At 39.5% G+C, this 26,439-nt stretch overlaps 1 protein-coding gene across 3 annotated transcripts in view; it reads right to left on the bottom strand.

The window, feature by feature from the left end:
* Window positions 1–6,254: 6,254 nt before the first annotated feature.
* slc24a4b (solute carrier family 24 member 4b) overlaps window positions 6,255–26,439 on the bottom strand; it is a 53,176-nt gene continuing 32,991 nt past the window's right edge. Inside the window, exons 4-17 of one of the 3 annotated variants that reach the window (XM_084737473.1) lie at window positions 23,797–23,871; window positions 23,613–23,697; window positions 23,388–23,491; window positions 22,988–23,062; window positions 22,857–22,882; window positions 21,528–21,581; window positions 18,761–18,912; window positions 14,884–15,053; window positions 14,484–14,619; window positions 13,322–13,488; window positions 10,853–10,967; window positions 10,026–10,138; window positions 9,851–9,916; window positions 6,255–7,917 (exon numbers count right to left, since the gene is read on the bottom strand). In XM_084737473.1, the coding sequence (XP_084593599.1) occupies window positions 7,768–7,917; window positions 9,851–9,916; window positions 10,026–10,138; window positions 10,853–10,967; window positions 13,322–13,488; window positions 14,484–14,619; window positions 14,884–15,053; window positions 18,761–18,912; window positions 21,528–21,581; window positions 22,857–22,882; window positions 22,988–23,062; window positions 23,388–23,491; window positions 23,613–23,697; window positions 23,797–23,871 (1,488 nt within the window). In that variant the 3' untranslated portion in view covers window positions 6,255–7,767. Of the gene's footprint in view, window positions 7,918–9,850; window positions 9,917–10,025; window positions 10,139–10,852; window positions 10,968–13,321; window positions 13,489–14,483; window positions 14,626–14,883; window positions 15,054–18,760; window positions 18,913–21,527; window positions 21,582–22,856; window positions 22,883–22,987; window positions 23,063–23,387; window positions 23,492–23,612; window positions 23,698–23,796; window positions 23,872–26,439 lie in introns of all 3 variants that reach the window. The other 2 variants (XM_084737472.1, XM_084737474.1) reach the window with 2 other exon arrangements.

Here is a 26,439-nt window from a genome sequence, read left to right as displayed (position 1 = left end):
TCTCTAAATGTGGCACAACAAATAGTGGAGGGGAAAGCTAAGCCGGCGTTCACGGGAGACACGCGGAAGCTGCCCAAACGGGCTTGTTAGGGGGGCAGAGAGGGAACTCATCAGTGCACAAGATCACGGCTGACAGAGAAGCTTGTTAACGGCAGCACGGTAGCCAAGAGGGTGGCTCATTAGGGAGAAGCACCACCAGTAGGCTGCACGGGCCATGCTGGTCTCACCAGATGGCTGCCTGTCTGCTGGCTGGTGAAGGATACGGACATCCATCATTAACAAATTATGTGTCTTTCGTGCAGGAAATCATATAGAAAGAATTAATTCCAGTCATGGGTTGAATATGTCACAGAAACTTTAAATCACAGACTGACAGTCTTATTTACTTGGGTAAAGAAGCTCCATTTTCATTTCAGCCTGAGCTGTAGCAAAGTTAAACTATGACACCATCTGGGATGTGATTCCTTTTGCAACATTGCCCCCTACTGGTGCCAATTAGAAGAAAAATCCAGATTTATGGAGGCAAGATGCAATCAAAACATGCATTTTCCAATCACTCGCCCCCTCGACGGACTCTTCACATGTTGCCAGCCGCCAGCTATAAATAACAAATTGTTTGCAATCACCCTGTCTGGCTAAGTACAGCACTCTTCAGCTTGATTATCACACAAGACAAGTTTCCAGTAAGGACCAATAAATCATTATTCATCATTCACTCAGGGAGAAACACATGCTGTTGCTGCAACATCTCAATCACAAGTGGGTCTCATTCATTTAGATATTCTTTTCAGCGATCCTTCAACCAAATAGCAGATGATTTATTTGCTATCTAATCTCACTCGCATATCCCAAAAATTAAAAGTATTGTTGCATGGTATTACTTTGAGTGTTGAGTGAGTCTGGCTGATACGATTGGAAGATGTTGGAACTTTAATTAAAAATCAGTAAATTTTCTACTGAGGGGAACTAAAAAAAAACGGCCAGCAGGATAAAAAAAGAAAGCATGCAATCAAGCCAGACAGGCTGATATGGTCAGAATATATTAAGGAGTTTTTTGAAGAGACTTTTCTTGTGCTTTTAATCACTGCTGGTGCAACAGAGTAGCCATAAGGAGTGCATCAAAATTATTAACTTTACCTTAAGGGTCATTTCAAGAAAGATTTATTACTGCTCATATCACAGCTGTGAAAGCTGCACCGTGTCATCTGGCTCCTGGTTTAAGGAATAAAAACTTTCAGTCAGCAAGTCTTAAGTTGTCCTCCGGTGTTGTCACCTTCTGTTAATTAAATCTTTCGGCAATGGATTAGAATACATTACAGAAAAGACAAGCTTTATTACATGATATGGGTGAGATAATTAAGACATTGTTCTGTATACCTTAAGAAATGAACATTTAAAACAATTATTTCAGTCCTGCAATCAAAAATAAAGTTTAAAGGGACAATCCACCAATATTACACATTAAGTTCAGTTTATTTATCATATGGAGCCTGTCCAAATAGTTGTTTGCTGTCTTCTGTGGCTCTGGAAGGAGCTTTTTTCAAGGCTGAAGTTGCATTATGGGAAATGTAGGATCCAGTGTTTTTGGACCTTGATACTTTGGACTAATGCTGCGTTCTAGACTCGGAACTTGAAAATTTCCGACCCCCTACTAGAAAATGTACCAAGGAACACCACTAGAACTCTGAGTCCATCCATGAAGGAGCAGTTGTCTGATGTCACACAACAATAGCAGCAACCATCGAAGCCTAACATAATACATAGGCAAGTGAAAAATGTTCTCCATCGACATGCAATTAATGAAATGTTTTTTTTTTTATTGATATTGATAATTTATGATCAACATATTTATTGTTATTAGTATACTAACTCTTCTGAGGACCTCAACACTGGATGTTCAGAAGATGTGATGAAATAGGGATGCACCGATACCGATTCCAGCATCAGGTATCGGTCCGATACTGTTCTCACGTACTCGTACTTATAAAACTACGTCACCACGTCACGAAAAGTAGCCGCTCAGAAGTAAACATCTGAAGAACCAACAAGATGCAGATTTAAAGGCGTTTGTTGACGCTTACCCTCTTTTTTTTTGGACGCGCCGTCATCATGTCCTCGTCATCATCCTCTAATGACAGCAGTGTCTTTGGAAACTGTCCGTAAAATCCCATGTAAGTCCATTTAAAACTGAAAAAAATAAGTCCACCTGTAGACCGCAGCCAGCCGCTGTCCGGTCAGTCCTGGTGGGTTTAAACTAGTTGAATGTCTCGGCAAATTAATCCGAAGACGAATAAAAAAACAACACCGCCGCCACCAGTCTGTAACCCCGTTTTCTTCGTAATAAGCTGCTACAACTTCTCTTTGTGAACTTATTCTTCACCTAAACTACCTGACAGCACAGAACACACAACTTCACTCTTTGAGGTTCACAGCGGGGTCAATAAAACTGATGCACACATGGCACCACACTCATACCTGTCCCCCCTAAACAATGACAGGTAGGAACTAATTAACTCTTAGACAAGAGAGACATGAAGAAGAAACGTAAATACTGCACATTTAAATGTGAAATTAAAATACTGGGTAAAATGCTGTAAATGATAATGAAATAATTATCATATATAACACCATTTACAATAGTAAACTTAATTCTGCAAGTCCATAATAATGTTGTGAAATTATTATACTGAAATATACACAGTAAACTGCACAGCTTAATAAGGAACACAAAATCAGTAAAGTAACTTAATACAAATGACCTAAAAATGTAATGTGTACAGTAACCAGGGTTACACCTGTAGCACAAAACAGCAACAATGATTTGTTACATTTAGAAAGTGACCATCTATAAAAAAAAAAGAAAATAAAACATGTTTTTAAAAGTTATTGTAAGAACTTTAATGGCATTATTAAGTACTCGTATCGGTACTCGGTTTCAGCCCAAATGTAAGTACTTGTACTTGTATCAGTCTGAAAAAAGTGGTATCGGTGCATCCCTATTATAAAAGCTGTCATAAAAACTTTAATTCTTGCTCCTCACAGGATGTCTTTTCATTGTTCAACAAGACGTTCAAAAAGACATCTTCTGGGAAAGTTTTTGCTCAGTACGTAATAACTCTGACTTTGAGTGAGTTCTATGTTACATCTTCTTGTAGGTCAGAATTTTTTTAAGTTCCGAGTTGCCTGGAACACAATAAATTCTAAAGTTGCAAAGATGCATCATGAGTATTGTAGGATCCAGAGTTTTTGGACCTTGATGCGTATACATGGGACTAATGGTGCAATCCATTGTACTCAGCACTCAGAAAAAAATCCTCAGACACAGAAAAGTGTAATGAAGCGACAATTCGAGTAGGACGTCCAAGTCAGAAACTTGGGCAAGGTAAATCTAGCCAGAGTTGACTGACTGACACGAACACACCTGACATCGCAACAGAATCGCAACACTTTGCAGCATTATTGAACAGAAAACAGAATTACCTTTTCATCACGTTTTACGTCTCTGTGAGGCATTATGTTTTCAATTTCATTCATCCATGTGTACATATGTGCAAAACACAGCTTTGGCCGCAACTCATGACCAAACAAAATTTCACACGTAGATCTAATATGATAAAATGAGAAAGTGATGACATTTTATATGCAAATAGTCAAACATCAACTTCAGTGACATTATAGCTCTCCAAGTCTTCTGTACTTACTCACCAAAATCACACATGCCAATACAGTGATAATCTCCATTTACCAAAAAATGTACTTAATACCTTTTCATTTAATTCCTTCAGTCTTCACAACATATATTATAGGAGTCTGTAAACTGCAACCTGACTAATTGGCAGAGACATACAACTGTGAAGCAGCAATTTTCATAACTGTATCTAGTGTTTGTGTTGTAAAACATGCTGTAACAACTTTGTATTTGCCATTCAGTTGATTTATGCTTGATAGAAGTCTTTGTGAGCATGTGGTACTAGCATACTCGTCTCTTTTCAAGTGCACTAATCTGTTAAATCAGCTGCTGTGGTGATGCTTGTGAAGTTCAGAGACTCGCCATTAAAGTTCACTACAGGCATCCATGTATTCCTGAGCAGACGCACTGGGACGCGGTTAGATTGAAGTCGGGAATACCAACTCTGTTCTATTGATTTCTGACTTGCAATGGATTGCAGCATTAAAGTCGGGGATATCTCGCACTCTGCTGCTTCAACTTTGACCATTTTTAAAAAAAATATCCGATTCTCTCAGGCTTAAAAACTTTAGGAAGGTGGAATGCTAAATTGCTGGAACCCATTATCAGAAGAATGTACCCATCACAAATATTTTATCAGAAATATGGGGTAAAAAAAAAAAGTGCCCCTGGAATCATTGTAAAACAATCACTACACATTGAAAAACAAAAACAGCACAGGCAACAGTTACATGTACAAATGGCTTCATTTTAATTTATGTATTTCACAAACAATCCAAGAACTTATGAGACAAATGTACAGGAATTATTTTGCCATTTTATTATTTTTTTCTTCACATTATTGCTTTACAGTAAAATGCATTGGTTGGATATGTCCAGTATAGCAAGACAATACATTCATATAAGTTATACAGATGTCCTCAGTAATGTTTTTATAGTAACTAACTTTACATTAAATATATTTTTTAATCATTTATTATTCTTGACAAACAACTCCCACATCACATTGAGCTCACAGTGCATCAGGTCGCATTCAATCAAGAAATACATACCAGTCTTCTCTTTGTGTGTTCAATTTGCCATTTCTAACATTTTTCTAAAGTGTGTGCGCTTAGTTTGTACACAGGATCTCTCATACAATCTGGATTTATGCAGAGCTACGACAAGTATGGCATCTGAATTCTACTTTTTTTCCCCTCCTCTATCAAAAAGTGACGATGCGAGTCAGACAACCGGTGAAAACGTACGCTGTGTGTCAACATGAGGACAGAAAGAGATTTTTTTTTTTTTCCCCTGCTGTGGTGTTACCACTCAAACCTGGCAACCAAAACTGGGACATGACCACACAGAGCAACAAGAAAAATATACACAAAAAAATAACCTACACATTCTGAATCAACTCAAGTACAGTACAGACATGCCTTCCCCACAAATAAGTGTCAAAACATTAGGTCCTGTATATACAGAAGACCCACTGAAGAGGTTGACAAGGAGGAAGGGAGGTGTACAAGGACATCAGTGGGTGTGTGGAGGCCCTGTGTGGTCACCTCCGTCCAAGTAAACACCAGCCGTATGAACCCCGATAGAGTAGCAGCTTAAGGGGGGTCCAGCTTTTTTTTTTAAAAAGAAAATCCTTAAAGTCTGCTCTCATCCAGGTCCTTTGTGAAAACATCCCGAGAGCGTCCATCCGTCCATGCTGCCCCTCTGCTCCTTCAGCTAGGGTTGTTGGAGAGTTAATGCCCTTGTGCAAGAGGGGACAAGAGTAGAGAAGGAGAAAAAGAAAAAAGGTGTGTAATCAGACTTCCCTCAAACGTCCATCCTTTTGGGCTCAAAGACACACACACACACCTGTGAGCTCACACATCAAGTACTACTAGACAAACTGACGTCACATCTCCACGGGATCCCCCGTCTTTATATGGCAAACCTTGCAGGGGGCCTTCCGTCACATAGAATTCTTTAAATTGAAATTGCATATACAAGAGCCTGCTGCCGACTATGCGACAGAGGAATATTTTCTGCTGCCGACAACGCGACAGAGGAATATTTTCAACACATAAAACACTCCCCACACACGTGACTTCTGTTTTTTTTTTTTTGTTTTTTTTTAGTCTCTGCACCTCACTTGTTGTGGACTTCTCACAGGCATTTTTGCATGATGTCAAAATGTCTGGATTGCAGTGTAGCTCGTAGCTGCCGATTTTTGTAAAATGGGTCGGGCTGTTTCCATGGAGATGCCCAGAAGCCCTCAGCCTTTTGCTGTGCTGTGTGGAGGAGCTTGGCGGTTTTAAATGTCCCAGCATGCACTGCAGACAGAGGCGGGGTGTGCTCATGGTGTTAACGAGGTCCCAGTCTGTTCCAGAGTCGAGAGCCCAGTGTGAGAAACTGTAGCGTGGGCCCATACTGAGTGAGCGCACGCACACGCACACACACACACACACACACACACACACACACACACACACACACACACACACACACACAATGTTCTCTCTCTCATACACACACACACAGTCACACGGACACATATACACTGAAAATACACACGCACAAAAGGAAGCACTAGTTGATTCAGAATGAGAGGACGGCTGTTAAAGTGCAATATCTACATGTAACTCAAAATCAACAGACCATCACCACCGACGCCTCCTGGAGGCGTCCTTCTCCCAAGTTTCCCTGATAACCGACGGCTGTGGTTGGCACCCCTGTCCCTGGGTAGTGGGGTTGCAGTGCCCCCTACTGGTCAGAGTGTGTTATAGCAGACAGTCAGTGTTGAGAACTGTCTGGTTTCTTTGCATTTGTAATTTTTTTTTTAAACAACTACCTCCATTCTGCTGCTGCTGCTGTCCCAAGATGAGAACAAGTCACCCGATGATGAGCTCTCACAGATCTGGAGTTTTTTGTTTCTGAAGTTGTGCAGAGGGAAAGGTGGACTGAGCCATCACTGAATGAAAATAACGCCGGAGGAGCGGAGGTCGCCAACACCTCCAGCAGCCAGACACCCCTCTGAGTGGTCAAATCTCCTTACAGCACAAAGCAAGAAAAGCATTTTCCATGTGCAATTTGTTTCAGTGAAAAACAGGCAATGTCCTATATTTGCAACAAGCTCTCCTCCGTATTTCATACTAGACAAAACCTTGTTTTGAAAAAATAAATACAAAAAAACAACAAAAAAAGTGTTTACAAGTTTACATTGTGCCGTGCTGTATATGCATAACACCCTCACAGTCGACTGATCTGGACTGTGATACATCTTGACACAAAGTGCCCTGACAAAGTGTCTTTTTTTTTCTCTTTTTAAAGAAAACAAAGCAGATTTGATCAAGCAGATGAGGGTGGAGAAGAGTTACGTAGGGTGAGTGGAGTGGAGCGCTAACAGTATCTGCTCCCTGATGCCAGAGGCCATGCCAGGGCAGGTGGGTCCAGGCTGGAGGAGGGGAGCTGCCGAGGACAAAGCCCTCCTCCGAGGGTGGGGGTCAAGACGGAAAAAAGGAGTGTACTTTTTTCTTTGGGTGCTGGGGTAACTCCGTAATTCTTTTAGGAATAATGTCAAGGAGAGTTATCTCTATGTGGGGGGTTTTGGTTGTTTTCTAATTTACAGACTCTGGTTTGGTTTGTGGAAAAGCTTTGGAAATGTCGTGTGGAAATCTACAATGTGAAAACAGTGAAAACACACACCAACAATCAACAGGGGCACTTATGATTCTGGAGGTCCCCGACATCTAAAGGCATGCTAGATGGGTCGAAAGTTAACAGGCGCACAGAGGAAATAAAGACTTTACTGCAATAACAGGCAATGCCCGAAATAATGGGCATTAAGGACTGGCACTGTGTGACAAGAGGACAAATTAGAGACATAGAATGGAGTCCACTCTTACAGCGTGTACTGCCTCTTGAGGAAATGAGATTCATATTTGGGACTTAAAGGATTACAAGGGAGAGAGCGCAAGAGAAGGAGAAGAGAAAAAGAGTCTGCAGATAGGTCCAGTATTATTATTGAAAAAAAAAAAAAAAAAAAAGATTTTGGGGGTTGCTATGGGAGCGTTGAGGTTTTGGTATCCGAGGCATGCTGCTGTGCTCTACTCCTCCATGCACATGGGCAGGTTGACAAAGGTGAAGACGTTGTACTCGATCATGACGGAGAAGCAGAGGAAGACGGCGTACAGGACGAGGACGTACGAGCCCAGCTTCACGTCCAGCCTCCATTTGTTCAGGTGGATCCCCAGCACCTGCGCACATGCAAACACATCAGGACGGCTGGAGCAGGCGACAGTATTTTCAAAATAAAATCTTAATGTGCACCGGTTTGAGTTAAAGGCTGCACCCAGTGATTTATTCACTTCAGTTATTAATCATCACTTTCCTGAGCTGATTGTATATCATTTAACTTAATGGAAACACTTTACAATAAGGGTACATTAAGGATAACAGTTAAAGGGACAGTTCACCCCAAAATCAAGAGTACATATTTTCTAGTAGAAGAGAAAGTAGCTCCAGTAGATTCTACTGCAGAACGAAAGGAGTTCCTACATGGAACTGCTCACAGCAAGGTCTGTGGATTATCTTGAGGGACCCAGTCATGATTTTTGGAAAGAGACACTGGTTTAGAGAAACTGGTACCACAAACCGAGTGCCATTTTGTCCCACTATATTGCAGACGTCTCTGGATGGATAAATAGCTCTATAGGCCAGGGGGAAAAATATGTAATTTTGATTTTGGGGTGAAATGACCCTTTAAGTACTCCCAGTGAGCACCAGCCAGCATTTCAATGTTCATTTTTAGATGAAAAATGTCAGATATTCGGTCTAGATGTTTAAGACCGCTTTTCAACCATCTAAAAATGCAGTTACAATGTCAGCATGTCACAAAACACAAATCTGCTCAATCATTCTGATAATTTGTTCAGTTATAGGTTGAAAGAAAGACGATTTTGATTTGTGTGAATGCATTTCTCCCAAGTCATACTTCACTGGTAGGTGAAATCTAGTCTACACCAGGACGTAATGCCATAAATACCTTTGTTGAACAGGAAGATCTGGTGGCTGAGTGAAAAAAGCGTAGGACTTTTACCCTGGCAATTGGGACTTGAGACCATCTTTTAGCATTTTTTTTTGTTTTGTTTTGTTTTTTTGGCTTTCAACTGAGACATTTCAATGTAGCCTCTTAATTAGACTCAACAGGCTTCTATTTGCACATCGCAGATGATGAAAAATGTCCCCGTTGCAAATGCTGGCGAAATGAGTGAAATGTGAATGTTCAATAAATGTCTTCAAATAGTCGGTGAAGAAACTTGCAAACCAATTCTGACCATGAAGTGAAGACATTTGTTAAGTTGCTTCATTCTTACTATTGTATTAATGCGTATTATGTATTAACTAATGTTAATGGCATCTTTATAAACTATCAGATTCATAAACCAATGCTTAGGTTAACATGAACCCCATTACACTAACTGTTAATGCTTATTACAACATTATCTAAATGTTAATTAAGGTACCCTCACTGTCAAGTGTCACCAACTTTACTCTGCAGCCGATACACATAGTATGCAAATATCGTCCTGAAATTGTAATCCAAAAGAGACATTTCCATGTCTTTTGATCAGCAGTAAAACTACAGCAGCGTGTCCATCTTTCTGTTGAAGTTTCTGTAGCTGGCACATTACTGATCTGTGTGTGTGTGTGAGATGCCAAGGTCAGAAAAACATGGACATATGCTGTGTTGGTTTGGCTGCTGATGAGCTCCAGAAGTCTACGTGTTTAACAAACTGAAGTTACTGAAGCAATTAATTGGAAAAAAAATAAATTAAATTAATAACTAAAAGTAACATTTGTTTTCTGATGTGTTCTGCTCTCTGCAAACAATAATTTTCATTTATTTTCTCCAGTTAGTCTCAAAGTCCAGAAAAAATACTTTACCTCATCTTCACCAGATGATATTTTACAGGAAAAAAAAAAACCCAACGTTTACAATACTGAAATTTAACATTTTGATGAGTCATTTACATAACGTGGCTCCGTCACTATTGCATAACGGTGCATCAGTCGGTGATTAGAGTAGCCGAACAGGGATGTTATTTATCTATATTAAAGTACTGCTGTTATCTCCCTGGAAGTGGACAACATGTTGCAGCAGTGTAAACATCATTAATTACAGCTCACCGTGAGGGCCACAGAGCCCAGCAGAAGCACCACAGAGTACAACAGGCCCCGACTGTTTATCATCACCTGCAACAAACAAGACGCAGAGATCAACAATCCATCCGCAGCTCTTCAGTCTTATCATTCGGTGCCACAGAACAATTCATAATTAACAAGCAAACAAGCTCCTCCTTACCACCGATCCATAGCTGACACACATGGTCTGTATCGCCCAGGGGATCCCCAGTCCCACCAGAATATCAAAGACATTGCTGCCAATAGTGTTGGACACCGCCATGTCTCCCAAACCTGCAACCAAAAACAAATCAAGTTGTTTAAAAAAAAAAAAAAAGCAACTGGAACTTTAAGCAAGAATATGAGGTTTTTCCATCTAGACTTTCAGGCCAGATAAAGCACACATTTCCAACTCAATATTAACTTTTTGCTGTTCTGTACTTTGATATTCACAAGGGCCCTAACCTTATTCAGCTGGGAAGGTGGTGACGCAGGGCTACTCTGTAATGTCTATAAACAGCTCTGCGCTATTTTCTCTTATTTCTGTGCTTTTTAATATTCTTCACATCCCTACTTTCTACGCACATAGGAGACAAAACTTTTATGGACACTGTTTTGTAAGTATGCTACATTAGATTTGTATACACAGACCTCTTTATACATCTGAAGGCCAGTTCAGATTTATCAGGTATAGCTAAAATACACACTCCACCTGCATGAACTATGCATTGCTTACAATGCATACATAGATAGAGACATTTACCAAATATTGAGATATCTGTCTACACACTTTAAAAAAAAGGAACATCCCAGAAAGCAATTTCAGCACAAACAAGACACTATATCTGTATTTGTAATGTTTGCTTATTCCAATAACCAGAGGATGTCTGGGTAGACTAATGGCATAAAATGTGCACCATGTAACTGCAGCATCCATTTGGCTCCCCACTGTATAATAATAAATCCACAAGAGTGCAATCTAAAAATGTTTCAGAGGGAAAGGTATACCTTGCCGAGCCACAATGAGACTGGCTATGCAGTCTGGGACACTGGTGCCTGCAGCCAGGAAAGTGATGCCCATGATGACATCAGGGATTCCCAGTGTGTAGCCAATTATAGTCACCTGAGAGAAACATAAACGAGTGTGAGAACTCAAAAAGAATATTCTTTTGTGCAAGAAAAAAAAAATGTCAATCTTCAAATCAAATACCCATGTTTTATGTTTCATTATTTAGCTCAACACAAACACACAATCAAGCGTCGTCTTTCACCAGCAGCGGGTTTCAGTTGCAGCCACTGCTTCCATAGCAGTTAAGCTAACATTGTTACAGCCACCGTTTTTGTCAGCGATGATCAGATTTTTCAGGCCATTTCTGGTTCGGTAACAGAATAAAGTTATATGTAAGAGCTAGAAAAGCCTCAGGAGGAGATGCTACTTTGGATAAAAATCATATTTTGGATTATTTTTGAATAAACGTGATGGATAAAACTATGGGCAGGAGTACGCTTGGAACACCAGGGGCCGTATTCACAACACTCTTTCAGGGCTCTTAACTTGGCTTTAAAAAACATTAGCAAGGGATTGTAGCTTAGGAGTGATTTATAAACACCTTCAGAGTAATTCTGAGCAAGGAAGAGACAAATTTTTTATCTTAGTGAGGAGGTGTGGTTTGCCCCGATGCTATGACAGATGCTTTTAAAGAATGCGATGGGTTGATCCATAAAAGAAACAAAGGGCATAAAATGGTCAGTGAAATCAACAGGAATAAATATCTCTGTTTAATACATTTTGAGTCATAATTTAAAAGTAGCCTAAAGTAGCCTTTTCACACGCCGATATATTTATTTTCCTGCTGGTAATTTCAGTACTCAATATATTTGATATTAACGGAGGAAGCCTGATGTGTCAATGAACACCCTTTTGTGAGCCTGCACGGTGTGGACATCCAGTGCAAATGAAATGAACTGTGTCATAATAAGAGACAGTGAAAGAGCTGTATTTGTTTGCGATCACTCTGCTGATAAAGGTTGCGATAGACCCAAATAATCAGTGCCGTACTGCACTAGCATTGTGACCCCTTTCATTTCTGGCATTATAGTGTTATTGCATTAGGGAGGAGATTGGTCCACCCTGTCTGCTCTTATTGTCTTTTGTAAAATACTGTAAAATTGTTAAGTGATATTAATTAAGTTGATTATTATGGTTATGTGAGCACATCTCTAATGAGATCAACCGCAAACATTATCGCTGCACGATCGAATCTGCAGCATTTCATTAACTCACTGTTATTCAGTGTTTGGAGAATATTTCTCCTTCCTCTCTGTCTTTTCTGGCATTTTCTCCACTATTTAAGTAACTCTTAGCCCTGTCAAAAGTCCTCCTCCCTACACCCAGCAGTTTGTTACCTTAGGAACTCGAAAGAAAGACAGAAAGAAAGACAGAGACAGAAAGAAAGACAGAAAGAAAGACAGAAAGAAAGAAAGACAGAAAGACAGAAAGAAAGAAAGAATAAAAGGACCCATTTAAACAGAAGACAGGGAAAGAAGTAAACTTGGATAACAGTGACACCGAAAACAGAAACATGTTTCAGCAAACCACATTACACCTGATTTTGATTTTTATCCATGTCTAAATGACATCTGTGCTAAAATAATCTGCTCATGCATCTACCAGGCTGAGGCCCAAAGAAATGTCTGAATCATGACATTACCAAGTTAAAACGTTGCAGACAAAGCAAAACCGAAGGCATTCAGAAGCTGAGGTCTTTTTCTGTCTTTGTTGGAGTCTCCTCCACCCTTCTCTCATCATCTTCATGCCGTGTATTTCTTTTACTTTTGTCTGCCTCCACCCCCTCAGTCTGGTGTTCAAACGGGTGCGTGTGCTCTTGGGAGGAAACACACTGGTGCTGCTTTCTGGCAGAGCTCCACCACACAGCGCTTCATGACAAGAGATAAGTTTTCAAATCTCTTGAAGTCCTTTATCATTCAAGACTTACTCTGAATTTGGTATAAACCCCGTCAGCATCGTACAAGTCCATTATTAACCCCATTTCAGTGTCATCTAGGAGTAATTACAGCGGCATCCGCCTTCTTAGTGCAGCTTACAAATTGTATTCTAATATACTGAATATTCAAAGGCTAACTCCTGATCTCCAACCTTTCCTGGAAATGTGTTTACATCTACAGTCACAGTGAGGGAAGAGGGCATTTAACAGGGTCTACATTTTTGATTAATTGTCAAAAAACAGTAAATAATGCCTCGATGAAGTCTTCATAGTTCTTGTTTTGCCCAACCAACACTCCAATAATAAAAGATATTCCATCTACAATTACATAAAACACACAAAAACAGCAAGTTTGAGAAGCTGGAAACAGATTGTGTCCGTTTCATAATTCAAGGACTGAGTAATCTGTTCCCCGACATCATTTCATCACTACTAGGTTCACGTAAAAGTAAAAACTGAGGATCGCACTCACCATCCAGACCATGAAGTAGGAGAAGATGGCGATCCAGAATGTAGACAGGACGAAGGAGAGCATGAAGTATTTCTCCCAGCGAGGCTTGGCACAGTTCGGGATGGTGAGGTACAGCAGCAGGAGCAGAGGCCAGGACATGAGCCACTTCACTTTGCTGCCAATTCCCCCTGCGGCAGAAACACACATTAGCTCAAGAGAATAATCTCCTCAGGTTTAAGATCAACAGATATTGATAAAAACACATTTACAGTTTAAAGCATGCCTCATCTTAAGTACCAAATGCCATTTTCTTAAAAAAGTGCCACATGTAGGTTTTGCAAACACCACATTACATTTAAATTTTATTTTATTTCAATTTTATGAGGTACTTAATAGTCAGTCTCCTATCTCAAATAAATGGTGATCAACATGCCCCCAGTTTGGGGAAACAGCAGGAGTCAGATTTTGCTAAGCTAACAGCTGTTATATAAGCCAAATCGCACTCTCTCCACACCTACCAGACTCTATTGGCAAAATAAGTTATTTTACCTTGCAAAACACAGGAGTTGTTGGTATAAAGTTAATTCAATCATTTTGTTTGTGTTTATTGTATGACTTTGGTGTTTTAAAAGGTTAGTTCAGATTCAGTGAAGTCACACAACAATACAAGCCAACTAATCAAGGCAGCGGTAGATTTCCTGTGTTCTGCGAGGTAAAACGAGCGTTTTTGCAAAAGGAGTGTGGTTGAGCAAGAAAGAGCAACATTTGGCACAACAGTGATTACCCATCAGAAAAGACCATCTGGCAGCAAGAAAAAGCAGTGAAATATTCTAAATATATTTAAATTGGCATTCGATTATTTTTAGATTGACCTTTTAGATCTTTTCACTTAAAAAAAAAAAACTCAACTGGATTGATAATGTCATTCTCAAGCAGACTTTGTCCGCGACGTGCATTTTTCTTAAATTTATTTGAAGCAACTGCCTAATCTGAAAAAGGACATCAATAACTACAGCCGCAAAAGGGTTTATATTTCTTATTTTAAGCTCTTAAAATAAGCCAAGTAAAGAGATAGATAAATGTGATCTTTCAAATTTATATTCTTGTTATTTTTACCCTCTAAGTACCCATCCACGTATGCCAAACGACTCGCATTTATCAAGTGAATGCATGAATCACATACTTGGAATATGAAACGGCGAGATGGTGTCGTTTTCCTCCGCCTCGGTGGGTTTGTCCTCTGGCACGTTTCCATTCTCGATTTCAACCTTCCCGTCAATCACTTGTGTCTCCACTCCATTGGCAGCTTGGACCAACTTCTGGCGCTTTCAGAAAAAAGAAACTAAGTCAAAGAGCACATGAGCAGACACACTGCTAATCTGACTGCTGCGCCGCCGCCATATTTTTAATGTTTCTGTATACAGAATTGAAAAACACAAATATGTGTTTGCTGTGAAAGGGAGATAAGAAGACTCTTCGAGGCTTATAAAAACTTCTGAAAATAGTATTCAGTCGAAAGAAACTTTTAACATATAGCAGCAGCACCTAAATCCTCTTATTAGAGCAACAACGTGTAGCTGTACCTCTGTAATGATGAGGCGACTGGCCATACGCAGGCGGGTCTTGGGTCCAAAATGGCTTGTGACCATGACACGGAGGCCAGCTTCCGGAAACCTGAACTTCGATGGGCTGGCGTTCATGATCTCATCCACCATCACCACCGATCCACGGCTGTAAGCCTTGCTGGGCTTGACTGAGAGGTGTGATCAGATAGAACACAAATATTTTTAAAAATATGATGAATGACGAACTGTGCATCAATCTACCAGATCAGATAAACATACACTGAGATGTTTAAATTGAATCTTTGTTCTTTTTTTAGTTTAAAAGTTGGAAGCAACATAATTTGAAGCTAAACCATGATTTTAACAGGTTTAAAAAAATCATCCTTGGTGCAACTCAGCCTTAAGGTACAAATTAAAACTTCTAGACTACACAGAGTAAATTCTTAAGTAGGGGACAGTCAGCAAGAGCTCTGTTCTGTACTATAAACACATGAAGCGTCATTTTTTATTCTGTAGCGCTGCAGTGTCCTGGGCCAAGTTACTAAGGAATATTAATGGACTCTGAGCCAGAGCCATTTTGTCACCGTGTCAGTGTTAACGCTGCACCAGGCAGGAGTTTTATATCAACATACACCACTCCCATTAACTTAAATCACAGCGTGGGCTCAGCGTGGGACAGCTCAACACCTTCACAAATCAAAAGTCGCCTAAACAGCAGCGTGAATTTCTTGGCTAGACAAGGTGGGGTGTTTTTTCAAAGCTCAGAAAATCATTTCTCCTTTCGCTCCACTACCTCATCTTTTCCTGTGTGACTTGGAAGCTGATGTCAGCGCCTTCATGTTATTTGTTGTTTCAACAGAGACGAGGGAAGTGAAGAGAAGGAAGTGTCATCTTTCATGAAATCATCATGTTCTGGACCGTTTTAAGTCCAATATCTCGTTAGATGTTGTGTTCAGTCCAATTTGCTCCAAATGAGCAGAGTGAGAGCATGTAATATGTTGTAACTGTGTGTAAAAACCACGCACCTCCAAAACATCATCGTTTCATGACAGTTTACTGTGATGATATCATGACAGCAGTACATGAGCTCAGGTTCTTCTACCTCCTCCGAATGCTCCTAATGACATCTGCAAAAATCAACCGCACCTCAACAAAGACAACCAGTCAGAGCCAGGCTCCAATGACAAACCTGAGACTCAAATATTTTTCTCTGGCCCCACTAAGACCCAGCCTCAGTGCTAGATTAGTATTACTGTCACCAAATGCTATGTTTTGAAAATAAAGGTAAAATCTATAGGTTAGCATGGTGGTGCATGGCAACACGGGCGTTAGAAGCTTGCACACAACACATCCTGATGCATGGAGGCCTTGCTGGCACTGCTCTGACAACACAAGAACTGAGCTTCATTGCTTTAATTTACCACCTCTACCATCATCACTGACTGGACACAAGGACTCCAGGACTCCACATGAGGAGTGCCAAATTTTCCCTTTAATCAAAAATCAAATGGTTTCGATGGAGCACCAGATTAAACTGTCCCAAATGATCTCTCCTGTTTCACTTCACTCTATCCTCATGTCATGTGGAGCATAAAATATTTGGGGAAATCAACTCTGGACTCAGTGTTGAATTGTTCACCCCCGCTTTCAACCCTTTGGTATAAAACATCACACACCAGCTGCTTTCACATGAGTGTGTTGTGTGCCGTTACAGACATCACATGATTTCTGGGTGCTGGACTTCAAATAGTTTCTCCAAATTGCCTGGTGCAGCTTTGAAGTTTGCCTACTACCAGTTGTGAATATTTATGGGTGGATGAAGATTGATTTAAAAAAAAAAAAAAAGTGACATGAAAGATGTAACCTCTGGCATCTCTGAGTGGACAATTTCAAACTGTGGCTGACTAATTAAACATATGGTCTGTCACTTAAGACAATAATACGCATCTTAAAATGTTTTACTGGCATCCTATAACTCCTCACTTGCTCTGTGCTCACAATATAAGATGCAGTGTATGGGGAATAAAAAAGTTCTACAGTACACTTATTAGTTTAACTCAGCCTTAATTTGACTTATTATGCATGCAAGAATGCACATAAATTAACTGTGTAAACAGAGCCGGCATAAACATTTCCTCTTGTGAAATTCATTACCACTTCAGGAGTGAGTGGGTCTACGCCCCAGAGACCGGCAGAGGAAAAGTAGTATGCAAGCAGAAAGAATTGGCGCACAGCAGCACAACACTGTTGACAATAAGCAAGAGTAGATTTAGTAAGGCTAAACAGACAGGCGTGTTAACACAAATGCAGCCAAAGTAGGAATGGTTAAATCTCTCAGAGAGGTGAAATGTCACTGATTAGACGTTTCTGAAAGGTCGAAGGCAGGAAAAGGAAGAAGTGGAAAACTGTGGCTACGAGGAAAGCTCACCCAAACATGACATTAAAGATGTTTAGAAATTTTGCCAGAAGTTTTTAATAAGTTTGAAACCCAAGACAACAAAGTCCCCTGACATTAAACTGCATTACCGAAGTAAGATTAAAGAATATCGTCATTATACATTCCCATTTAAGAGCCTTTCATTTTATGCCCCCTGTATGCTCAGATAAGTTTCAGTTGCTTATCGCCCAGAAAAGGACTTGGCAGGCAGAGAAAAAAAATGAAGGACGTTTAAAATTACCACAAGAAAAAGTAAAAGGTATGGGGGAAATTTGACAAACCGTCACTTCAGGTAGTGCAGTTTCACTCAGGTCAAAGGACTGAAGTGTTCATGATCTTGGAAAATTTAAGAAAGGTATCGTTCTGCAGAAACAATTGACATTTTGGGAAATGTGCTCATTTGCTTTCTTGCAGAGAGTTGAGAAGATTGATATCACTCATGCCTGTATGTTTAAAATACCCTGAAGCTACAGCCAGCGGCCGGTTAACTTAGCTGACTGTAGCATAAAAAGAAATGGGCAGGAACACGAGGGAAACCCTATAAGCACCTCTGAAGCTCACTCACTGCCTGCTGTTGCACTGCTAACGGTAGTCACACTGCATGACAGATAACTGTAGCTGCAGGTAAACTACGCCATAATTTAGTTGGAAGTAATGTGAACCTGCTTGGTTGTATTTAGCGAGTTTTTCTCATATTTAGTAGGATAATGTACAAGGTTCATAATGCATGCCACACATTTCAGCAGCATGTCAAATACAATTTGGTAATTGAAAAATGTGATTAACAACTTCAAATGGCTCTCAATATACAAAATAAATTGGGCCTATGTTTCTGTTTTGTGAGCGTTTTCTTAATGTTAGTCTAGTCGACTGGTCTAAATTACAGTTTAATCAATAAGGAAATTAGTTGCCAGGAACATCCCTACTAGTTAACAAGTTATCCCTTGTTATAGTCTTAGAACCTGAAACCACTCTCAGGTATGTACTCTAACTATGAAGTTGCAGCCAGCATAGACTTTGGCTTAGAATAGCATTAAAATAGTAAACGACAAGAAAAACCTAGTATAACTCTGCTTGAAGGGATTAAAATCCATCTGTCAGCACCTCTAATGTTCATTCATGAACATGTGACTATTGTTAAGGGGAAAATCAACAACTTGTGGTTTTACAGCTGCTCTGCGGCAGACTATTTCTCGGCCTGGTTCTATTACCTCTGGATCTGTTAAACTGGCTGTTTGCAGTAGCTTCATTTTTCTTCTTCTCAGCTGTCAACAAGGAAGCAAATTAGCATTTCCCTAAATGTCAAACAATAGTTTTAAGTACATTTCAGCAGAACGGAGTAAAAGCTACAGCAGTCGACGTTAGTTTGGCAGAAAGGAGCAAAGGTTAAAGCCACAGACCCTCTAGTTTCCTGGCAGAGAATAGTCTGGGGTACCCAGCCTGTCTGATTAACCTTACCTGCCGAGAGTAAAGGCGATGACGGGTCGTCATCCCAAACATAGTCATAACTAGTATTACCATCCTCCATCTCACTGCTGGCCGCAGCGTTACCATTGGCCACGTTCTTCTTGGACTTCCCCATGAAAAATTTCTGCATGCTGGAGTTGAATCTAGTAAACAGAGGGAACATAATCCCTAAATTAGAGATACTGAAGTAGTTAGGCCCAAAGACAAAAACGGAAACAAATAAACAAGATAAAACAGTTTCAAGATTCACATTTGCAAATAATTTATGAGCTTCAGATGAAAGGCTTCAACTTGTTTGAATAGTAATATAGTACATATAAACTACCCCCACCCAAAAAAAATAGCATTAATTTACAGTTAAGGTGGCCTACTTTTTAAACAACTAGCATCAGCATTACACTTAACAAAAATGTGCTGATCTGCATTAGAATAGAAAGAGAAAAAGGTAAAATGTTTCCAGAATCCCTTCACAAAGCTTTCATCAGCCACGCAGTCCTTTAAATAAGACTATTTGAGTGCTATTACATAAAAATGGATCACAAATACTGAACACACTGGTGCTGCTGCCTTTGAACAAAATGTGTGCAGGTGTAACGCTGACAACATCACAAGAGCTGCTCCATCTTTCACAAGTTCTACATCCTCAGAAGCTAATGTTTAACACTAAAAATGTCTTGTATTTTCATTGCAACAAATTGTTAACTGCTATCATGTCAATTCCATATGTCATTTTACTTTAAGTTTTAACTTAAGAGTTTTATGATACAGGTTGTCTTATTTTGTAGGGCCCAAAACTGTTTCATGATTTAGTAACGACAATAAAGGCTTTAATTTTTTTTCCTTCCTCATTGTTCCTCTTTTTCTTGCATTTTAGAGTGCCTGGATTGCCTTCCTGTTTATCCTGTTCCCTGCTATTTGAGGAGGAAAAAACAAAATCACTGCCGAGCCCCGGAAGGTCACCTCAGAGCACTGATCGGGCTATATAAAACCCACTTTACTCCATTTTGACTGGAACAGCCCAAAATGGTCAGCGGATATTTTGGGAGAGGGGAGACATATGACAGCATATCCTACAGTAAGCACTTCTTTCCTCCAAATGAGAAAGGAGAGGAGTGATCCGGTTAAGCCTGTGCTCTTAGCCACTGCAGAGGGAGAAAGATTAAACTCTTATGGCAGCGAGAGAGCAGGCTGCTGCTGAGTGTAACACAGATTACCAGCTGGACAGACACAGAGGCACAGGACGACGTGGTTGGCATTATGCAGTTTGGACTATAAAGACACTACTGTGGCGTAATAAAGGCAGTCTGTAAATTTCTGCATGATACAGTAGAAGGCAAGACTGTAACCCAAAATACTGACCAGATGATGTGCACCTTAGACAGTCAACTATAAAGACTCCTTTTGAATAATCTCTAGTTCAAATGAAAGGCTAAAATACACTAGATTCACATATGTCTAGTTTAATTCAATAAAATACATCTGAAATACAGATTTAATGTTAGTTTTTTGTGTTTAATTTTTTTATTTCAGAATCAACTGGAAGCTTGTGTGTGCAACATTTAAAAGAAATCGACATATCAGTTAATATTATTTAACCTAAATTTATAGGATAGAGGTTGTTAGCCTATATTTTGTAGTGCCAAAATCTGAAAAAGGGCTGTAAAAGATTATCACAAAATAAAAATATAACACAACATAATACCACTACTTATTTAAAAAAGAAAAACGCAGGATAAAGACAAATACACAGCTTTATCTCTTTTTTTTTACATCAGGTGGTAAAAGGAGAAAAAGCTAGATAGCTCGACTAAAAAGAAAGCAAGCTGCAATGTTTTTAGCTTTGTTAGCTAACTACCTGGCTGAAGCTATAACTTGATATTGTAGGGCCCCAGATTGACAAAAGGGCTGTAAAAGATTTGTAAGAGTCAAAAATATGAGTAAATAATAATCTTACCAATTTAAGTAAAAGTGTGTTTTCAAAAAAAGAGCTTTATCTTATCTGATTTGTAGGTTGAAGGAATAATATAGAGAAAAGGTTAGTTAGCTTGACTGAAAGTATTGTTAGCTAAACACACCAAGCACCAGCATTGTTAGCTAGCTACCTTCATCATAAAACATGAGCCAGTGCATGTTATCATAATCATCCACACTGCGTACTGCTGTTCTGTAGCATCACCATATAAACTATATGTATCCCTGTGTGCAGACAACAGTTTTATAAATAAAATACATCTAAAATAAGGGTTAAAAGATATTATTTGGTGTTTTTTCCCAAACCAGAAGCTTCTATGAGCAGCAATTAAAATAAATTAAATAATATTTAAAATAAATAACCTACATTTATTTATGATATCTAGTATAATTTTCAGAAACTGCTAAACTGTGTTCCAACTGTGCGAAGCTGCAAAAATTGCACTTAATTCATTAGAGGAGCAATCTTTCCACCAGAAGGCTCCTGAGTTGAATCTTTGGCTAACATCTGTGCAGGCGACATGAGTGAGACACTCCCCTCCAGCTGGAAACCCTCTCTTCTCTTTTGAAACTACTGAGTGCACAGTTGGTCGTACTCATCAGCTCACAGGTATTAGAGTGTGTAAAGAGTTTAAGCACCTCTCCCTGCACACACACGCTCAGGTTGCTGTGGTGGGAATCAGCAGTGATGTACTAGGTATAATGTTGAGGTATTTTCCATGTACGGTTCCATGTAAAAAGTACTTTTGATACTTTAAAAATTATTTAGAGGATGTGTAGAACTCACTTCATGACAAGGATGTATCCAGCATACATGACCACCAGCACCAAACTCTCCCACCTGTTGAAGAGGGAAAAATGCAGGATGAGGAATAAAATGTCAATAAATTCCCTTTTAAAGCATTTGTTAGAATATCCATGATCTCTCAGAGTATATGAATACTTTCAGGTCTTCTACCTGCCCTGTACAACCATTATTTATTACTGAGAGAGAAATCAGTTAAGTTTAGCCAGCAACTACTGTAGGCAAAAACAATAAATTTCCTTTGAACTTGCCTAATTTTTTTCCAAAATTCACTAGAGATGAAAAAATTATTGGTTGCCATGGTAAGATTATCGATGATTAGCACTGCTGTTTCAGATTTTAATTATTGTTAACCATGTCTGGTTACTGTGGTCTGAAGAGGTCATGATAAATACTGTCCAGCGTCAACCAAACTTAGCAACAGACGCAGGAACAGCATTAGCATGGGTTTGTTTTGTGTCAATGAAAAAACTGACTTCACAAAGGACAGGAAATCGTTGAGGTTGTCAGAAAACACAATCAAACAAATCCACGATAATAGTGATAACAGTGATCATTTTGGTTAATGAGACATTTTCATACATTTCATCTCTACTTCACACCATCTAAAAAGCTGTAACTTTTAAAACTTTAAAGCAGGACTTCGTAACTTCGTAACACAAGTGACAATCACAGGATAATGATAAATTGTGGTTTAACAGTAGCACAACCAGTGTAGAGTTGTAAGTCAGGGAACTGAATCAGTTATAGCAATATTAGCCACCATAGGCTAGATCAGAAGTTTTCAAAGGAGGAGGCAGACCTCTCCAGGGGGGCTTCAAACAGTTTCATGACAGGCTCAGTGAATGGAAATTTAAAAAATAATACTTTAGCTATTACATTAGTTATCAAAAGGAGATAATAGAGTACCCCTTGAGTGTTTTGGTTAAAGAGATCAGAAATACAGTAGTTTTAGGCAATTTTACTGCTTTTGCTCGAGCCTTAAACTAATAAATACCTTTAAACAGAGCTTTGTAATGTATTTGGTGCAATATTGGGCTAGCTTGAATGTCTGAGGGATCAAATAACAATCATGATCCCATTAAGCTTTTTTTCAAGCTTTGTCTGAGCGGTGCCGACAGTCTCAGGCTTTGAAAACAACTGAGCCAGGCCAAGTGAGGCTGTGCCAGAAAAATCCAGGCTGTCTTTTATTTCTTATGAATTTAGCTTTTCAGTCATGATAGGAAATATGTTTTTTTTTTCTTCTTTCAAAAGTTAAGTCTCACTCTAAAATATGGACACATTTACGGCTTAAACGGATGAGTAACTTACCAAACTATCTTTTCATCGTAGATGAACTGAAAAATGAAAAGAAATATTTCCATTAGGTGAGAATAAACATCGTTCAAAGAAGAAAAAGTCACATCTGGTGTTCATTAATAAATTCATGTGGTCCAACTTACTGCAATCAAAGCCACAACAGACAGGATGTAGTAGAAAGAATCCCTGAAAACTGCCCACCAGGTCAGTATCACCACCTGAGGTTTCACAGGGAAAAGTGCACAGTCACTTCTTTAAACTGCATCTATGTGTAATAGAGTTCTGTGAAGTGTTTTATCAAAAGCACTTAATATGTAAATTTTACTCGAAGGAAAGAAGTTAAGAAAGATTTATGATCGTTTATGCCTCCAGAGTTTTCTCCATCTCTGCTAAAACCAGTTCTGAAAAAAACTAACTGAGGCAGATGGTTTTGTTTCCCCTCAGCGAAAAAACTTCTGCCACACATGTGCTGCCGAACAGTCTATAAATAGACTGACGCCGCTGCAGCAGGAAGTCACACATGCATAAAACACACACACACACCTGTCCAGCAAAGATCCCACAAACTCCAATGATACAAAGGATGTTGAAGACCGCTGAGCCAACGATGGTCCCCACCCCCACATCACCGTGGGTGATGAAGACACCTGCATACAGGGAGGCAGCCAATCAGAATCAACGATGACACCAACCATCTGGGAATGTCTGAGTGTATGCACATACTGTATATGTGTGTGTGTGTGTGTGTGTGTGTGTGTGTGTGTGTACCAATGACAGATGCAAAAAGCTCCGGTGCAGAGCTGCCAGCTGCCATGAAGGTTGCTCCTGCGACATCTTCACTCAAATCTAATTTCTGCAAAAAAATAAAGCAAAGATTAAACGGCTTACAGGGACAAAACCAGCACTGTGAGACTGCAACACTGAAAGATGAAAGACGACAACTTCCAAGTACCTCACAGATCTTCTCCAGTGATGTCACAAAGTATTCATCGCATGTTATGGCGAGGGCCAGAAACATGTAAAGTGCCTAGAGACAGAAGCAACAGAGTTAATGAGCCCCTCCAGACATTTTCTAACGTGTAAATAAAACTACTCTTTGAATAATCATTTGTAACATATGCTGTTTACACACAAAAAGGTCAATTATCTTGACTCCTCAACAACAGGTGTTTAAACCCCTGCTGTCCAGCTAGAGTCAGGCTAATATTTACTTATACTCTAAGTTGATCAGCGGTTTCTATCTGTCAGTTATCTGTCAATGTAAAGCCCACGGCTCTGATAATACACACTCTGGAGTTTGAATTCAGTGGCTTCCTGCCAGACTCCATTAACATTTATAAACATCTACACCTCCTAAAAGATAATTAATGATTTCTTACGACTCATAAAAAGACAGTAACTCATTCTGCATTATCTGAATTCCATTTCAGATGACATGTCATGGTCATTTTATGATTTATTATAGTAAATATATTACAGATTTCTCCTTTAAATTTAAAATGAGAAAAATGTGTGCATTTGAATGATTAATTGATTAATCAGTTGTCATCCTTTTCAACTATCGGTTAAGGAAAATTCACAAAATGTGAAACCTACAGGAAGTATAGTTGATTTAGAGATATGTACAATTATTTATAAAAAATCTGTGAAAGTTCTCCACTTTTACTCAAGAATAAAGTTGACTGTAAAACTGTATTATAAATATCCTGCTTCTATTACCTGTCTTTTACGAATGTTTGATAAGCACATTTGAGGGATCATTGTGAGATCAGCTGATATGTGGATATCAGAATCTTTAATCCGCTATAAATGTCATTATGGGCATCAGCCCCAAACATCTAATATTGATTGGATTTCCAGCAGCTCAACCTTCTGTAAATAGTGAGTTGAAAATCCTGAAAACAGGATTTTTTATGTGAAAACATACTTCCAGTGTCAAACTCTGCATACAGCTCATCCTGTGCAGTGAAGCTCAAACATTCAAATGTAGGAACAATAAGTTTGAAAAGGGACGAGGGAAAGATAGAGTGAGAATACAAGTGTGTGTCCATGTGTAGATACAACCTCAATCAGCAGAAATTAGCAGAGTTAACAGAGTCTTGGCAGAGCAAGATATTCTGCTGCTAAGGGACGGGTGAAGGGGAACCTTAAAGCACAGCACCCAATTAAAATAGGACCTGCATTAAATTCAAATGTCAATTCAGTAACAAGCTGCTATCCCTTACAATTTGAAAAATCGACAGGGTCTGCACGCACACTCTCACCACTGTGAGAGGAGGAGGAGGAGGAGAGCAGCCTATTTCAGTAGCTGAGGCAAGATCTATAAATTATAGATCAGCTGTGACATCACCACGGCCCCGGCAGCTCTAGTAGCAGCTGTGCTCTGCTCTATGCTATCCACAGGGGGCAGTGCAGGACTACAGGATGATCAGACCACACACACACACACACACACACACACACACACACACACACACACACACACACACACACACACACACACACACACACACACACACACACACACACACACACACACACACACACACACACACGATCCTCCTCTCAGTCATATTTCAGTGCGAGACATAAAACTAAAAACACTTAATGAAGTGGATGTGAAGTGCACTGGATTGCAGCTCACTGTGTGTCACTAAAAGGAATTTTCTTTAGGTACTTGTACTTCACTTTGAGTATTTTGTTGTCATTTCCCTTCTTTCACTTCTAGTCCTAGGAGGGAAATGTTGTACTTTTTACTCCACTACATTTACTGACAGCTTTAGTCACTAGTTACTTTACAAATGATCCAGGTCCAGTGTCTAAGATTTATGGGGATTTCTTGGCAGAATATTGCATAAATGGAATATAATATTCACAAGTATGTTTTCATTATCGTTTAATCACCTGAAAATAAGAGTTGTTGTGTTTTTGTTACCTGAAGATTAGCTTTTTATATCTACAGAGGGTGCAGGTCCTCTTCCACAGGGGCTGTCATGTTTATACAGTAGCCCAGAATGGACAAATCAAACACGTCCCTCTCCATGCTTGGAAGGGGAGGGATAAGCAAGTTGGTTGTAATCTGCAACCTTGTGCTTTACGAGCTACTGTAGCACGGAACGTGGCACGGCAACACGTTGACCTTCGTGGAAGAAGACCCACGAAGACCCACACCCTCTGTAGATATGAAAAAAAAGACTCATTTTAAGGTAACGAAAACACAACACTTACTACTTATTACTTATAAATATTAATTCCTGGAATATTCTGCCAAAAGATCACCCCCAAATCTTACACGCTGGTCCTTTAAAGGGTTAGTTCACCCAATTAACAGAAATCTGAAACAGATGGCACATGACAAAAGTGTGAAAATCTGCGGCCATGCTGATATTTTCGGTCTGAAATGTCCAGAGATGCCTGCTTGATTTCTGTTGAGTGACACAGATTTTGACTCACTGCACTGAACAAATGACTTTAAAAAAAACTGACAAAACAGTTTCTATAAATCTGAATATTATATTTAATTTCTTCCATATCTTGCCAATAGAGCCCTGTGAATCTTACACACTGGTGCTTCAATGACACATTTCATGGTCCC

Source organism: Lutjanus erythropterus, chromosome 15 (assembly GCF_056507025.1).
Source record: "Lutjanus erythropterus isolate fLutEry1 chromosome 15, fLutEry1.hap2, whole genome shotgun sequence".
In the NCBI taxonomy this organism is placed as follows: domain Eukaryota; kingdom Metazoa; phylum Chordata; class Actinopteri; order Lutjaniformes; family Lutjanidae; genus Lutjanus; species Lutjanus erythropterus.
Note: the sequence above shows the minus strand (reverse complement) of the source record. Positions and strands in the feature narration are given on the sequence as shown.